Source organism: Bidens hawaiensis, unplaced genomic scaffold, assembly GCF_021521415.1.
Source record: "Bidens hawaiensis isolate Kalapana, Puna unplaced genomic scaffold, B.hawaiensis_p1.1 tig00017381_1, whole genome shotgun sequence".
Classification (NCBI taxonomy): domain Eukaryota; kingdom Viridiplantae; phylum Streptophyta; class Magnoliopsida; order Asterales; family Asteraceae; genus Bidens; species Bidens hawaiensis.
Window position 1 is genome coordinate 343,698 of NW_027492633.1, and position 17,668 is coordinate 361,365.

At 36.0% G+C, this 17,668-nt stretch overlaps 2 protein-coding genes across 5 annotated transcripts; one reads left to right on the top strand and one right to left on the bottom strand.

Annotated features, from left to right (window-relative positions):
• Positions 1-9,167: 9,167 nt before the first annotated feature.
• Positions 9,168-13,583, top strand: LOC143553850 (serine/arginine-rich-splicing factor SR34-like). Of its 4 annotated transcripts, none has more exons than XR_013138906.1 (14): positions 9,168-9,329; positions 9,577-9,665; positions 10,015-10,080; positions 10,165-10,239; positions 10,336-10,474; positions 10,568-10,614; positions 11,579-11,636; positions 11,738-11,787; positions 11,865-11,921; positions 12,018-12,097; positions 12,187-12,282; positions 12,727-12,892; positions 13,014-13,128; positions 13,268-13,286. XR_013138906.1 is itself a non-coding variant. In XM_077043752.1 (14 exons), exons 2-14 carry the CDS (start codon positions 9,582-9,584, stop codon positions 13,442-13,444), a joined length of 891 nt encoding a protein of 296 aa, XP_076899867.1. In that variant the 5' UTR covers positions 9,168-9,329; positions 9,577-9,581; the 3' UTR covers positions 13,445-13,583. The 4 variants fall into 4 exon arrangements, 3 of the variants coding, with proteins under 3 accessions (XP_076899867.1, XP_076899869.1, XP_076899868.1); XM_077043752.1 differs by lacking the exon at positions 12,727-12,892 and adding an exon at positions 13,441-13,583 and having other exon boundaries at positions 13,095-13,128; positions 13,268-13,368; XM_077043754.1 differs by lacking the exons at positions 12,727-12,892; positions 13,268-13,286.
• Positions 13,584-14,775: 1,192 nt separating this feature from the next.
• On the bottom strand, positions 14,776-17,408 carry LOC143553833 (sm-like protein LSM4). The gene is made up of 6 exons (XM_077043733.1): positions 17,337-17,408; positions 16,718-16,759; positions 15,428-15,526; positions 15,250-15,327; positions 15,092-15,128; positions 14,776-14,941 (listed from the first exon to the last, which is right to left on the bottom strand). Exons 1-6 carry the CDS (start codon positions 17,406-17,408, stop codon positions 14,829-14,831), a joined length of 441 nt encoding a protein of 146 aa, XP_076899848.1. The 3' UTR covers positions 14,776-14,828.
• Between the last annotated feature and the right edge of the window lie 260 nt (positions 17,409-17,668).

Sequence of the window (17,668 nt, forward strand, 5' to 3'; positions counted from 1 at the left end):
ATGCTAAAATGCAAGTTCCATTAGGCTAAAGATACTAAAACGGGTTTTTAACGAGTGTTCGGGTTGTCGGTTCGGGTCTTGACAAATGATCGAACCCAAAGTCAACTTTCCAAAATATTAATTGTTATGAGATAACTCATTAAAACATACTAACACTTAACCAAGTACGTAGATCTATTGTTTAGAACTAACAACGCACGTTAAGCGAGTGTTCGGTTTTGTCGGTCCAAACTATGTTATGAGATCAAGTTGGATCCAACGATTCCAAGTACTTAAGAAAAATAATTAAAATCAGTTTGTAAACTGTTTTTTAAAGAAATATACAAGTCTTGATAACTAAAAACACACTTGTGTGTCTTAAGCGAGTAAAAGTCGGTATAGTTCGGTCTCCATCTCACAAATAGTTCATAGTAAGCAAAAGTTTCGGTTTAGTTCGGTTTCCATCTCCCAACGAGTTCATAGATGGATTCCATATGCTTAATATCAAAGAACTTGTAAAAATGATTTTTGAAACTCAAATCTAGCAATAAACATGTTTAAACAACTATTTTAACAAAACTAGTAAACAAAAGTTCGGTTTCCGGTTTGGACTAGTTTCGGTTAAACCGAGGTTAGTCTTATACAAACCCACACCATGGAACTTGTAAATAAGATGAACAAACTAAAGGGTTAGAAGTTAGTCATAAGTGATATGTATAATAAGTTATGTGTGTGTAAATATATATCAAGAACACGAAGTCCTTCATGAAGCCTTGCCTTATGACATTCGAAACTTAACCAACCAAAGTCGGTGAAGTAACAAATAAAGGAAACAAGGGGTGTGTATTATATATATGTTGTACCACCATATTCAAGAGTTAGTAATGTCAGATGAACAAGTTAGAATGAAAGACTATAGTTAGTTTGACTTGAGAAGTCAAAACTTCAAAAATACATAAGAAATAACAACCTTGAATCTATGGAGTTTGAGAGAGTTTTTTTTGGAGATGTAGCAAGAGTAAAATGAAGAAGATGGGTGTGTATATATAGGGAATGAGTGAAGGGTTGGGTATAAAGATTATTTTATGGTTTGCATAAAAATGGGTATGTTTAATTGGTCAAACAATGCATAATATAAAAAAAACAATATTTTATATATTTTAAATGACAAGATCCAATATTTTATATATTTGAAATGTTCGGGTTACAAACGGGTCGGGTTTACATAACAAAAGTGACCCGAAATTGACGAATGTCACAGTATTCCCTACTTTAGGAAATTTCGTCCCGAAATTAAGATGAAGACGACGATACAAACAAATGTGGATACTTCTCTTTCATTGCGTCTTCTCGCTCCCAAGTAAACTCCGCGCCACGCCGTGATTCCCAACGAACTTTTACTAACCGAATACGACTACGTTTGGTTTTCTTCTCGTTGCGATCCATAATCTCAACGGATCGTTCAACCATAATCATAGACTCATCAACATGAACTTCATCGAGGGGTATATGAAGATTACCCTCGGTTAGGCACTTTTTGAGATTCGAAACATGAAATGTCGGATGAACACCGGCAAGTTCTTGCGGTAGTTCAAGTCGATACGCTACTTTCCCAACACGCTCAAGAATTTTAAAAGGACCAACGAAACGAGGAGCTAGTTTACCCTTCTTTCCAAAACGGACTACCCCCTTCCAAGGAGATACTTTTAGAAGGACAAGATCGTCAACATTAAATTCGATCGGTTTTCGCCGTTTGTCGGCGTAACTCTTTTGACGATTTCTAGCGGTTAGGAGATTTTTACGGATTTGATCAATGACGTCGGTGGCTTCTTGGACCATTTCGGGTCCCGTGATTTAAGCTTCACCGATTTCGTTCTAACAAATCGGGGAACGACATTTACGACCGTAAAGAGCTTGAAAAGGAGCCACATCAATGCTGGAGTGGTATCTATTGTTGTAGGAGAATTCGATGAACGGAAGATGAGAATTCCAATTCCCACCGAAATCAAGAACACATGCTCGTAGCATATCCTCGAGTGTTTGGATTGTACGTTCGGATTGACCGTCCGTTTGAGGATGATAAGCGGTGCTAAGATCGAGACGTGTTCCCAAAGCTTCTTGAAGTGAACGCCAAAAATGAGAGGTAAAACGGGCATCGCGGTCGGAGATGATAGACAATGGCAAACCGTGTCGGCACACGATTTCCCGAACATAGATTTGAGCAAGCTGCTCGACAGAATACTTCTCGCGGATCAGAATGAAATGAGCTGATTTGGTTAATCGATCGATGATCACCCAAATGCTATCGTTGCCTTTTTGGGTTTTGGGTAATTTGGTGATAAAGTCCATAGCAATGTCTTCCCATTTCCAAACGGGAATCGGTGGTTGCTCGAGTAGACCAAAAGGTCTTTGATGTTCGGCTTTGACTTTCGAGCAAGTAAGACATTTAGATACAAACAACGCTACGTCCTTTTTCATACCCAGCCACCAAAAGGTAGCACGAAGATCGAAGTACATCTTATCCGCACCGGGATGAACGGAATAGTGCGAATTATGAGCTTCGTCGAGAATACAAGTACGAAGGTCATCGCGATCGGGAACCCACAAACGATTGAGAAAATACAAAAGACCATCGGGTTTGGTTTCGAGTTGAAGTTCGGCTCCACATGACATTTCGTCATACATGTTACCTTCTTCAACGGATGTGCGTTGAGCTTGAAAGATACGAATTTGAAGATCGGTTTGAACAATGACGCTTAGAAGCAGAACAGATTTAATATTAACCTTTTGACTTAGGGCGCCGGCGACAACATTCGCTTTACCGGGGTGGTAGCGAATCTCGCAGTCGTAATCACTAAGTAATTCGGCCCATCGTCGTTGTCTCATGTTGAGATCTTTTTGGTCAAAAATGTGTTGAAGGCTTTTATGATCGGTAAAAACCACACATTTTGTTCCATAAAGGTAATGTCTCCATATTTTGAGAGCGAAAACGACGGCACCAAGTTCGAGATCGTGAGTCGTATAGTTCTTCTCGTTGACCTTAAGTTGCCTTGATGCGTATGCGATGACTTGACCTCGTTGCATGAGAACACAACCATGTCCTTGATGGGATGCATCACAAAATACAACAAAATCGTCGTTTCCATCGGGAAGAGTTAGAATAGGAGCATTGCAAAGCATGTCCTTGAGAGTACAAAAGGCTTCCTCTTGCTTCGAACCCCAATCGAAGGGTTGTCCCTTATGGGTGAGAGAGGTAAGAGGCAAAGAGATCTTGGAAAAATTCCGAATGAAACGCCGATAATATCCGGCCAAACCGAGGAAGGATCGAATTTCCGTGGGAGTCATTGGAGTTTTCCAATCCTTAACAGCTTCAATTTTAGCGGGATCAACATGAATACCTTTGTCGTTTACGATATGTCCCAAAAATTGAACTTACTCGAGCCAAAATTCACATTTGGAGAATTTGGCATAGAGTTGTTCGTTTCTAAGGAGCTCGAGAATGGAACGCAAATGATGTTCATGTTCGGCTTTGGATTTAGAGAAGATAAGGATGTCATCAATAAAGACAATAACGAATTTATCAAGGAATGGTTTACAAACGCGGTTCATGAGGTCCATAAACACCGCGTGTGCATTTTTTAACCCGAAGGGCATAACCAAAAATTCGAAATGTCCATATCGAGTACGGAAAGCGGTTTTTGGAATGTCTTCTTCGCGAACACGCAATTGATGATAACCCGATCGAAGATCAATTTTGGAGAAACAAGTTGCGCCTTGAAGTTGGTAGAATAAGTCGTCGATACGTGGCAATGGATAACGATTTTTAATAGTAAGTTTGTTGAGTTCTCGATAATCGATGCACATACGAAACGAACCATCCTTCTTTTTCACGAAGAGAACAGGAGCGCCCCAAGGAGAAGAGCTTGGACGAATGAAGCCTTTATCGGAAAGTTCTTCGAGTTGGTTTGATAGTTCTTGCATTTCCGACGGGGCTAGACGATAAGGAGCCCTGGCCACGGGCATCGCGCCGGGCACAAGATCGATTTGGAATTCAATCGGACTAACGAGAGGAAGACCTGTAACATCATCGGGAAAGACATCAAGGAAATCACGAACAATAGGAATATCTTGGATCTTCCTTTCCTTTTTGTCTTTTGTCACCGAGAGAGCTAAAAACGGAACATACTTTTGGCGTAAGTACTTTTGCGATTGAGCACACGACATGAGATTTAGCCTTCGAGACGTTGTGTTTCCAAAGACCTTAAGAACCTTGCCGTTGACAAGCGGAATGCGAATGAATTTATCAAAACAAACGACTTCGGCACGGTGCAAAGACAACCAATCCATGCCTACTATGACATCGAAGCTACCCATTTGCATCGGGATGAGATCGATGGAGAATTTATGCTTAGAAAGAATAAGAGAGCAATCGCGGACGACGGAATTGATGGTAATAGAATTTCCGTTGGCGACTTCAACAGAGAACGGTCGGGAAAGCTTAGTTCGAGGCATCGCAAGTTTCGACTCAAATTTCAAAGAAATAAAACTTCTATCGGCACCGGTATCAAATAAAATAGAAGCCAAATGATAGTTCACCAAAAACATACCGTTCACAACATCGTTTGCTACTTGAGCTTGATTTGCATTCATCATAAACGCCCGCCCTTGATTACCATGGTTGACTTGATGTGCTTGTTGTGGAGGTGGAGGTGGTGCTTGGATTGTTTGGATGTGTTGGATGAGTGGTGCATTGAGTTGGGGAATTTGGGGTTGGTAAGTTTGAACTTGGTAAGCTTGTGTTTGGTAGTATGGTATGGTTACGGTTTGAGCTTGGTTGGCAAAAGATAAACGTGGGCAATTTTGGCGGAAATGGTTGGGATCACCACAATTAAAGCAAGCTCGGGGTTGTTGGGGTTGGTTTGATGGGTATGGTGCATAGCGGTTTTGGGCATTTTGGGGAAAGTTTCTCGGTTGGGTTGGTGGGTTAAGTTGGTTGGGTTGGTTTCGTTGGGTGGATCGGCATGTGTTGGGGAAGTGACCAAATCGATTGCAAATTGTACAATGGCGACACGGCGAGTTCGTTGGGTGGTGAAGTTGGCAAGTGTTACATAGTGGGGAGTTACCAATATAAGGTTTTCGGTTTTGGGGAAGAGTTTGGGCTTGTTGTGGTGGTTGAGGTTGGGTGACGGCAAAGTTTCGGTAATTAGTCTTGGGTTTCTTCTTGTTGTTGTTGTGTCGGGAGGAGTTGGAGTAGTTTATAGCTTGTGGTGCGGGTTCAATCTTGGCTTGGGGAGCGGGCTCGGTTTTGGTTTTCTCGATTGTTTTCTTGAGGGTTAGGGTACCCTCATTCACGTGATTTTCCGATAGCCAACCGGCTAGTATGGAGAAGATGTTAGTGTTAGATAAAATATAAAACTTTGTTTATAAATAACAAAACCGAAAACAATAGTAAATGGTTTTTTTTTTTTGAGAATTTAAAGCTTAAAAATTTGATATTTTGAGATTTATAGAGTTGGAAAAATCGTGCATGAACCACCATGACTTGATATTCCAACACTAAAAAGTTTTATAAAACAACATATTGGAGTCTAAACATGTGTACGAACCACCGAAACTTTTTCATGTTTTCGACTCAAATAACGATAATAACACAATAAATCGAGATACAACGTCATGTCAAAACACTAGTCCACGAAATCACCGTAGTTCTATTGTTTTAACACCGAAAATTAGGATGGCGACCGGAACGCTTGTATTCGACTACTTAAAGTATTGACATTTATAACACGATTTATGGCCTAGAAAACGAGCATTATAACTCAACCATCCCAGGTAAGTAAATCACCTTTGATTCTTGGAATCTTTTTGTCAAATGGTCATTTTATAATTTCTTGTTTCCTATGATGGCTGCAAACCCGAAATAAACGCAACCTTTAAGGGATTTGAAACAACGGGATCCAAGTTAATCTTGTAATCCATAAAACACAATGAAAATCTACTTTTTGCGTTTTAAGGTAAGGATACCTTGGAAATACTATGAAAGTGTGTGTATGTGATCATTTAGGATATTTGTGAATTTTAAACAAGTTAATAAATAAACATGCGATATGAACAATTAGATAGAGTAAACACGTACGAACACACGTATAGGACCCTAAGCATAACAATTCTAGGTCGTTACGTCTAACCACCTATCTTAATTGTCATGGCTCTGATACCAATCTGTCACACCCCGACCAAAGGCGGCGGAACATGCCGGGGTGCAACGATTGCTCATAAGCGCATGACACTATTTAAAGCGACAATATTTAATAAACTCATTTCATTTCACATCATCGAAAATGTCACATAACCAAATATTCATAACTCAAATACAACAAAATATAACAAAATATAGCAAATCAAATATTGTTCAGTTTTGCTAATATCCTAACGGTATTTGTGACGTTTTCTTCACCGAACTCCATAATCAACCTAGATGCAAACCTGTAACATTTCATAAAATAAAGTTTATCAACACAAAGGTTGGTGAGCAATTCATAAGTTTGAACAGTAGATATATAGTATGAAAAGCCACAAAACTAGTATACAAAACCATAAATAATAGCTATAAACTTGGATAAATAGTTATCGCTAACAAGTTAGCGACACCCAACTATAAGGGGTTGCCAAATAGTTTAGGATTTTATAGTTATCGTTAATTGCATTACGTTAACGACACCTTGCCATGAGGGGTTGCCAAATGGTCTAGGATTTATAGTTCCACCATCCAAAAGCAATAAACACATAGTCAAATAAGCATAGAACACCAAATCGAGCAATTATTCAAGTAAGGTATACAACAACGTTTGTGGTTTAAGACCCAAGTATAAAACATTTAGTTTAGATAAGTTGAAATGTCACCCCCAAAATAAAAGATAGAAAACGGGGTATGAAGTTACTCACGTTCAAGTAATAAACTTGAAAGATTGATTATTTGGAGATTTGCCGGAACGACGAGTTTAACGTATGAAGCCTAAATAAAAGAAAGTCTTGGATTTAGAAAGGTTGTCTTGAAGATCTTTAAATAAAATAATTGCTGCAAAAACTAATCAATTAAAGTTCAAGGTTTAAAATGTAACTATTTAAGAATTTATAATAATAACCCTTTTAAAAAATGTAAGTTTGCTCAAAACCGGGTTAAAGTATCTAACCTTGATATTTACTTAACCAATGTTAAGTAATAAGGTGGGGAAAATGCTAAAATGCAAGTTCCATTAGGCTAAAGATACTAAAACGGGTTTTTAACGAGTGTTCGGGTTGTCGGTTCGGGTCTTGACAAATGATCGAACCCAAAGTCAACTTTCCAAAATATTAATTGTTATGAGATAACTCATTAAAACATACTAACACTTAACCAAGTACGTAGATCTATTGTTTAGAACTAACAACGCACGTTAAGCGAGTGTTCGGTTTTGTCGGTCCAAACTATGTTATGAGATCAAGTTGGATCCAACGATTCCAAGTACTTAAGAAAAATAATTAAAATCAGTTTGTAAACTGTTTTTTAAAGAAATATACAAGTCTTGATAACTAAAAACACACTTGTGTGTCTTAAGCGAGTAAAAGTCGGTATAGTTCGGTCTCCATCTCACAAATAGTTCATAGTAAGCAAAAGTTTCGGTTTAGTTCGGTTTCCATCTCCCAACGAGTTCATAGATGGATTCCATATGCTTAATATCAAAGAACTTGTAAAAATGATTTTTGAAACTCAAATCTAGCAATAAACATGTTTAAACAACTATTTTAACAAAACTAGTAAACAAAAGTTCGGTTTCCGGTTTGGACTAGTTTCGGTTAAACCGAGGTTAGTCTTATACAAACCCACACCATGGAACTTGTAAATAAGATGAACAAACTAAAGGGTTAGAAGTTAGTCATAAGTGATATGTATAATAAGTTATGTGTGTGTAAATATATATCAAGAACACGAAGTCCTTCATGAAGCCTTGCCTTATGACATTCGAAACTTAACCAACCAAAGTCGGTGAAGTAACAAATAAAGGAAACAAGGGGTGTGTATTATATATATGTTGTACCACCATATTCAAGAGTTAGTAATGTCAGATGAACAAGTTAGAATGAAAGACTATAGTTAGTTTGACTTGAGAAGTCAAAACTTCAAAAATACATAAGAAATAACAACCTTGAATCTATGGAGTTTGAGAGAGTTTTTTTTGGAGATGTAGCAAGAGTAAAATGAAGAAGATGGGTGTGTATATATAGGGAAGGAGTGAAGGGTTGGGTATAAAGATTCTTTTATGGTTTGCATAAAAATGGGTATGTTTAAATGGTCAAACAATGCATAATATAAAAAAACAATATTTTATATATTTTATATATTTTAAATGACAAGATCCAATATTTTATATATTTGAAATGTTCGGGTTACAAACGGGTCGGGTTTACATAACAAAAGTGACCCGAAATTGACGAATGTCACATATAATTTCTTTTCTAGAGGGGTGTTTGGAATTCCTTATTTTACCTCCTTATAACTTTTCATTAAGTTAATAAGTTACAACATTGTAACTTATGAAACTTTTCCTCTCACAATATAAGCATTCCGAAACACCTTATTACTTTTCAAAAAGTTTATAAGTTATAAGTTAGTGAAAATAAGCAATCCCAAACACCCCCTAATTCTCTAATCTATCATCTCATTTATCCTAACTATCAATTGGTCATGGGCCAAAATAATTTTGGCAATTGGGTTATAATTTCATTTTCAATTCTCTAATTTCTCATCTTATTTATCCAGCATATCCATGGGTTATGAGACAAAATAGTTTTGAGAAATGGGTTATAATTTCTCTTTTAATTCTCTAATCACCCATCTCATTTATCATAGTTATTCACGAGTAATTGGTCAAAACAATATTTGCAAATGTTGTATATAAAAAAATCAAATTTGTAAATTTGAGATTTTAGACTTCTTATTGTTTGTATCATATATTTTATCTTTTTTTTATCTTTAATTTTGTTTATTTCTTTCAGATAATAGATCTTTTTATTTTTATTATATGACAAATCCCGTGTAATACACGAATTCAAAAGCTAGTAATAAGAATACAATAAAGCAATGGGCCGCCACTAAAAATATAAATAGTTATAGCCCAAAAATATGGGCCTATGAAAACATGATGAACTGATCACCTGTTTCGTATCTGAAGCTGAAAGCTCAGCCGTTAGATTTAGCTTCCAGTTAACCATCGCACTTGCGTTACATCCTAACAAGTAACAACTCCATCATCGTCTTCTCTGAAACCCTAACGACGCTGGCGGCAGCCGGATCTATCACAAATTCAAAGGTAAGCGGCTTCATATTCGATCGTACATCATACAGTTACAATTAACGAATCCCATACGAATAAAGTATGTTAGGTTAGGTTAAAATTTGAGTTCCATATGCTTGTTTTAACATGAAATCGATTGAATTGTTACCACTTATTATGTACTGTTACTATTTGATTTTGAATTTGTAACTTTAGTTGTTTTGTTAATTCTGTTACATGTTCTTATTAGTGCTGAGTTTGTTTGTAAATGTTTTGTTACCAGAAACAATGAGTCGCTCCAGCAGAACGCTATATGTCGGTAATCTTCCCGGCGATATTCGCGAGCGCGAAGTGGAAGATTTGTTTTACAAGGTAACTAACTGCCTCTGGTTTCACATTAGATTATTATTGTTATTATTAAATTTGTTTGATTCTTAATTTGTATAGTTTTACCCTTTTTAGCTGCTTTTTTTTAATATTGTGTATGAATTTTATTAATGTAACGATAAACTAGGGTAAATATGTAAGAATTCAGGGTCTTTGTATTATAATGTCATATTTTCAGTGTTATATATTTCATATTGGAGAATCAGATTAGACTTTTGTTTCTTAGTAGGAAACAATCTCTGTTCTACAAGACATTAAAAACCGTGTGGTTTTTGTTGATTGATTTGAAGATTGAAGCTTTTATTTATTTATATTGTTTATTAAAATTTTGCAGTATGGTCCAATAGCTCGCATTGATTTGAAAGTCCCACCAAGACCTCCAGGTTACGCTTTTGTTGAGGTGAGTTTCATTTTGTTTAGTGGTTATTCACTTATTCTTTTTGTATTTCTTCTTTCTGATGTTGTTTGGTGTCTTTTCTTATAGTTTGAAGAGTCTCGTGATGCTGAAGATGCTATTAAGGGTCGTGATGGCTATGATTTTGACGGGCATAGATTAAGGGTAAGTCATACATACAAGGCGTATAATCACATATTAGTGATGAACTGTTAGGTTGGTAAGGATGGTGATTGTTTATAAAATAATGCTTTTATATAGGTGGAACTTGCTCATGGTGGACGCGGTAACTCGTCTTCTACAGACCGTCATGGCAGTTATGGCAGTGGCCATGGCCGTGGCCGTGGCGACGGCGGCGGCGGTGGTGCTTATGGTGTTTCTAGAAGATCTGATTACAGAGGTGCGGGTTATAGTGTGAAACTTTCTGTTTTACCATGCTTTTGTTAGAATACACTGTTTTCAAGTATGTTTTTTAATGTACTTTATAATGCAGTTTTGATCACTGGGTTACCTTCTTCTGCTTCATGGCAAGACCTTAAGGTTAGTATGGTTTAATCTGAATTATACTCTTGAATTGATTGTTTATCTACTTTAACTTTTTACAGAATTGAAATTAGTGTCATTAAGGTTAGTATGGTTTAATCTGAATTATACTCTTGAATTGATTGACTTGGGATGAGAGGATTAGGCAGGATTTGATAGACCTAAACCTCTCCGAGGACATGGTTGAGGATAGGAATTCGTGGAGAAGTAGAATTAAAGTTAAGGATTTTTAGAGAGAATTGAATACCTTAGGGCTTAGACTTAACTTATTTAGGTCACATACCATAATGGTGTTTCCCTTACATATATTATTATTATTATTATAATTATTATTAGCTTTTATATAGCTGTTAAACTGTGATCTTATTATTAATATTATTATAATTAGTAGTTGTTTTTATATAACTGTTAAACTTTGATTTCCTTTATTTTGCTTCATACACATGTACTTAGAGCCGAGGGTCTCTCTGGAAGCCACCTCTTTATTCCTTTGAATAGAGGTACGGTGTGCCTACATCCCACCCTCTCCAGACCCTACTTATAGCTTTGCTGTCGGTGGGGTTTTGCTGGGCATGATTGATTGATTGATTGATTGAAATTAGTGTCATTAAACATTAATCATCGTCATCATCAAGATAAACCATGTATCGATCATATTTGAGTTTTGATTCATAGATCGATAAGCTGTTATTTTTTTTATAAAGATTGTAGATGCCACTAATCAGTTATTATTTGCTGCAACAAACATTTTTATCACTGTTGTGGCTAATTTATTTATGTTTTACTTTGTCAAATATTCCTTTTTAGTTTTTCTAGCATAATAAATTGGTAATGCTAAAAGTGATTACTGTTTGGTTTGTCTAAATGGTTGTAGGTTTCATAATGTCATCTCTCTTTTATTTTATAAAGCCCACACTTTTTTTATTCTTAGAATTATTTTTAATGGTCACATTTTCTACAGGATCACATGCGTAAAGCTGGAGATGTTTGTTTCTCCCAAGTTTTCAAGGAGGGTGGCGGTAAGAGTTTTTAAGTAACTCTATTTTTTAAAAATCATGTGGATATTTCTACTTGAGAAGTAATTCTGAATTTTTGATAAGGCGATGCTAATTTTTTTCAGGCACTACAGGGATTGTGGACTATACAAACTATGACGACATGAAATATGCTGTAATTTTTTTTTCTATTGTCTTGTCATTCTTTTAAAGTGTTAGTGAAACATAATTTTCATTATTTTTTGCTAACAGATTCGGAAATTGGATGACTCAGAGTTTTGTAATGCTTTCTCTCGTGGATTCATCCGTGTATGACATAAACTATTATGATTATGGTTTTATATGTTTTAAACATTTATTTTTTGGGACCTGTGGTTTACTCTTCACTTAAAAATCTATCTACAGGTAAAAGAGTATGATTCAAGCCGCTCTAGGAGCCGAAGTCGCAGCCGCAGTTATAGTCGTAGTCGCAGCAGGAGCCGAAGGTGGGATCCTGCTTTCTCATTGATCATCTCTTTTGTTTTACTTTTAATGTTGTTTAAATTTGATTTTGTTTATTATTATCTTTGTTCAGCAAGTCCCCAAAAGCAAAATCTTCTCGTCGCTCAAAATCTCGTTCAAGGTCTGCGTCTCGTTCTCGTTCTGGATCAGAACCTCGCCCATCAGCAAGGTAACATATACCAAGTTAACGTTTCTTGTTTTCAGTAACTATTTATGCATTAGTTCATACTCTTGTTCTCTTCTTATGTTCTAGATGAATTAAAGTTGATTATTGCAAATGCTATATGAACTTCAATGTTTTTATTGTTACAGTTTTGTTGCTTATGCATTTTCTTTTATTACATTTTTATACCCTGTTATTGATATAGATGAATGTTGAAGTCAGTAGGAATAAGTGCTGAATGAGCGAATGTAGGATTAAAAATAAGCACATATTCTCTTAGGGTCCCGGCTTAATAGAGAGTAAATACATGGCTTCTGACATCGTTTACTCTACTAGTTTTACAATGTTTTAGATATGGGATATTATATGCAGCTTTCAGGGTATTGCAATTTGCATGTTAGGATTTTGGTGGGATTGTTGCAAATATTTTAAAACACTTTCACTTGCTAGATTGGATCAAGAGGGATCGTGTTCATGGATATGGACAGCAATCAAAAAGCTGGATTGTGGACACGCAATCACATATTTAACAGCTGGATCACCGATCATGTGATACTGTGATTGCTTCTCCAAATACCACGTAGGAAATAAAGCATGCTGTTTGTCGGCTTTATTGGTATTTTGTTTACTTGTGTCTTGTTTTTGCTCATGTGAATATTGGTTTCTGTTTGGCTGCTAAACGTGTGTGGATTTTCGGTTCATTGTGTTGATTATGGTTCCTGATTCTGACATGGAAGTGGAATCGAGGCTCTTGGATCAGAGCACTTAAGAGGAACTTTTGGATATTAAAATCTCGATTGTTTTTGGAACTTTTGCAGATCACTTTCAAGATCCAGATCTCCTCCACCATCTGTAAGTCAAACCAATAAGGCATAACCTCATTATATAACCTTGCATTTTGGTATTGCTAAGTCTATATAGCATTGTTATTCGTGGTTACTAGTTAATACTCTTGATATTGCTGTTATAATGTGTTTGCTACCAAACTCAGCGCCCAAAACGTGTTAGCAAAAGCCCCAAAAAACGCAGCCCTAGCAGGAGCAGGAGCCCAAGCAAAAGCAGGAGTCGTAGCAGGAGCAAGAGTTTATCGCGGTATGATAAAAAAAGTCTTGTTATCTGAAACACATGCAGATGCTGATAATAGTATTATGATGAAATGTGCAGGTGATGGGTCGGTGACTGTGGAATGATGGAGCGGGAAAGGTTACTTAGATGCGTGTTTTGTGTCTAAGAGCAGGTCATCCTAGAAAGTTAAATTTAATATGGAACATTTATCGTGTTTAATTATACCAGGAGTCGGTTTGAAGACTGTCATTGCCTATTTATGTTTTCTTAACCAAGTTGGATAAATTTGTTGAATTGGAATTTATTGTTGTCTTGTTGACTAGATTAATGTGTTTTCCTTTTGAGTGTTGCCATTAGATTTGTGTCTATAAGTGTTACATCATTAGTGGGCGATATAAACAGTCCTATGGGCTAAAATTGTCTTAAATCAGATAATGGTATTAATGTCATTAACTTCTTCTAGATACGAAACATATATTACAACAAAGGCTAATCAAGAACCACCAAACAAGCGTTGCCATTTCGGATGCCGTTTTAGCTTTGTTCGCAGTAGTATGCGAGGGTTGGAGGGTGAACATATATACACACATCAGAATTACTGAACTGACTGAGAAGCATGTTATCATACGTCGTTAGCTCAAAACGACATTCTGACTGAGGTGACATTGCGGGTCATCAACATCTGGCTCCCAGAGCGCGACACAAAATACTTCGTTTGGAAATTGGATACAACCAGAAATGCAGACGGTATAATATTTTGAGGGAACTAAAAGAACTAACCAATATTTTTATTGAAAACCTTTTGTAAAAATTTATTTATTTGAATTGATGTTGGGGATGTGGCACCGGGTTCGTGGACATGTAGCCGGCACTGACGTTCATCACAGTAACAATGGATGCACCAGCTAAACTAAAGGGCAATGAAACTCAAGAAGTAGACTACTGATTAACAACATTACCATCTCCGTGATATTCCGCTTTAGCACTAGAACGAACGAGATACAACGTTTGGCTCTTAGAAGACCAAACTAATAAGTTATCTTCCAAAAAAACCCATTACCCGAAAGAGGATTGACATGCATCTATACTTTAATACTTGATTATTTGGTAGATTAACAATTAGGGTAGATTTTCCGTATACATCCTCACACATCAGGGTGTGTCATTAGTCAAACTAAAAGAATGATATCTTTCAACCATATTTAGTCAGTTTCACAAATGCTATAATAAACAACGCTTGCTGTCAAGTCGAAAAACAGGAATCCAAAAACCAAGCACTTCAAACAAGATTTAAAAAGGTTACAGATTTACTAAAAAAGACTTCTGAATTCAACTGACTTCTAAACCATGCCCGCTTTGAAACTTTACTACCGCCCACGCCCTCCACCTGTAACAAGAACAAAAACATTCTTAGTGCAAGCACTAAGGATCTTCAAACGATCAAACCGGATCATCATTAAACAAAAAATAACAAAATAAATATTTACTCAACTACCTCTGTATCCACCGTTCCTGCCACCTGGCATGCCCCTGCCCCGCCCTCTACCACCTCCGTCGTGGCATCTCCCTCTTCCACGTCCCATCGCAGGTGGTTTCCTGTCTGAAAAACGCAATGCACATAAATAACATGAGTCATAATTTCATTAACTTTGTGTGGAAAATCAAAGAAAACAAATTTAGAAAATGATAACTTTTAAACAGAAATTCTGATCATCATGTAAAATGAAATTAAAGAAAGATTTAATTATACCTGCACGGTTATTTTTGTCTTGAACCTTATCAATAACCTGGTTATTAAATAACACACACAACAAAAATAAAATAAAAAATTACATATTTGTGCATAAATGTATGCAAAATAGTTATGCACATTAACATTTACATAATAACACAATCCAACCGACTTACCTCCTCTGGAACTCTAAGATACTTGATTGTATTACCACGAATGTAGCATTCAGGCATTCGCCAAAACTTCTTTCCGTCCTACACAAATAATCATTACAAAATGAGACTAAAACTGAATTCAAAGTTTAAATTTCAAAAGGACTTGAGCAAGATTATATGATATGATGCTAATACTAACCAGTGAGGTGCATATAACTTCACGGAGATGAATGTTCATCAACGTGTCACAGTTAACCAAATGCCCATTGTATGTCTCCCCATTTTTCAATTCAACTAGCTGTCAAATTCACAAGTAAAAAGTAAACTAACACAAACTTTAACTCATACCAAAGTAGATATATAATTTAAACAACTGATATTTGCCTGCAAAGTTACATCATGAATCAACTTATATTAATGGTCCAGTTAGTCAGTTTTGACAGAATTTTGGGCTGAACCGGAGATTTTAAAGAAAACGAGACGTTTTATCTTTTGAATGTTAAAGGTTTGCGAAAAAAGAAATTAATAGAACGAAATCGGTAAGGTAGAAAATATATACTTTTTATTATATATTATAATTAAAAAAAAACTTATACATACGTATTATAATTCGTTATATTCCTATATATGAAAAAAAAGTATTTTATTTTTATAAAAAAAACATATAGAATAAAAAATTATTGCTTTTTTTATTCTATAATATATCAACAGGTTTGGTATACCTGTCCGGGCGTCCGGTTAGAGCATGCGGAGTGGACCCGTGAAGAAGTCGGGGAAATGTGGAAAAAAATAGAGCCGGCTGGGAATATCATCCCTGGGTTTCTCTTAAAATCAGGGATTAATCCACGGTTTTCCCTAGACGGTAATTAGACCGTTAACTCTTTTTTATAAAAGAATCAACCTTATATATCACTCAAACCATTCAATATTTTCACATGTTTATACTCTCTCAACTTTCTACCCTTCTAAATCAAAAACTTATTCACAACCTTCGAACGAATCTCATCGAGCATTTGGAGATTTATAGCAGTTGAACCGTTATATTTTTATTGTAATTTTATTTTAGTTTCTAAATTTATTGATCGTTTATTTTTTATTTTACATATTGTTTGATATTAATTTGATTTAAAAATAAATTATTTTTTTCTGTTTTAAACATAATCAAAACGGAGAAAATTGAAATAAAATAGGACGATGCTATGCAGTTTCCGTTTAAGATAAAATGGAATGAAGCTGTTTAAGATAAAATGGAAAGAAGCTGGGAGAAAGCAAAAAAGGCTGATGTGACGCTGACATGACATGTAAGGAAAATAGAACGACTCATTATGCTCTTACAAATCTTGGAACCCGGTTTTCCAAGATTAGTGGGTTTCAACGGTTTTTGATCACCCATGAATTAATAACATAACGCATAATCATAAATCCATGATTTGGTGGGATGAAACATATATAAATCGAATTAATCAGTGAGCTAGTGAGAAGATCATACCATAGGATGGTCCTTTGCTGTCCTTAGTAGAGATAGAGTAAGCTGAAATATTAATCAACCACAATAATTAATTATTATACAACTTAAATATGTAAAGTTTACATGCAATTTAATTTAAGAATAAAACTCGATTCAAACGTACCATTCTCTTGATCAGGGTTTACAAAATTACAATAACCTGCGACCAATGCTGATTCCTTATTTAAGTCTTGAAGTTCGAACGTATGTGTTGGAACCCTAATTGAATCGTGAATGATTAAGCGAGGATTCGTGTGTTGTTCTAGAGTAGAATGGTGATTTGAGAGTGATTGTTATTATTACGGTGGATCAACAAGCAGGTCACAAGAATTACAAATGTTAATAGAAACTTACGAGAGTAGTCTCTCCAAACTCTATTGGTTGTGAACTTGAGGGCTGTGTGAGTGTGTCCCTTTTTAGTCTCAGTGAGAACCCATGAACAAGATAGAGTAAAAAAGAGTTCTATTATTTTTCTTGTGTCCCCTTTTACAAAGAGAAAATGTACATATATAATGGTCTAGGAGAATCTCCCTTCTAGACCGTTACTCCTTGAGTTCTCTGTATTGACTGCTGGTCCCTCTGACCCAGGCAGGGGACTGACTATTATCCACTGGACACTCTTTTCCCTCCAAGACTGGACACTCTTTCCCCTCCAAGATTCTGTCAACCTCATCTCTATGATACTCATATCAACAAGGACAGATCGATAGTTGACCTTGGACCTTATCTGAAGTACTTGGGCTGCTGTTGGGTTGGGCTGGACTTCTTGGGCTTTGCTTAGGCTCAGTTCGACCTAGTCTCCTCAGTATGATTGAATTATAAATGGGCCCATCGTCCACCGACCTTGGTTAAAAAATATTTCAATATTAGTAAATTTAAAAAATAAAAAAAGTAGTTACGAAAAATAATAAAACAAAAAGATCTTTTAATAGT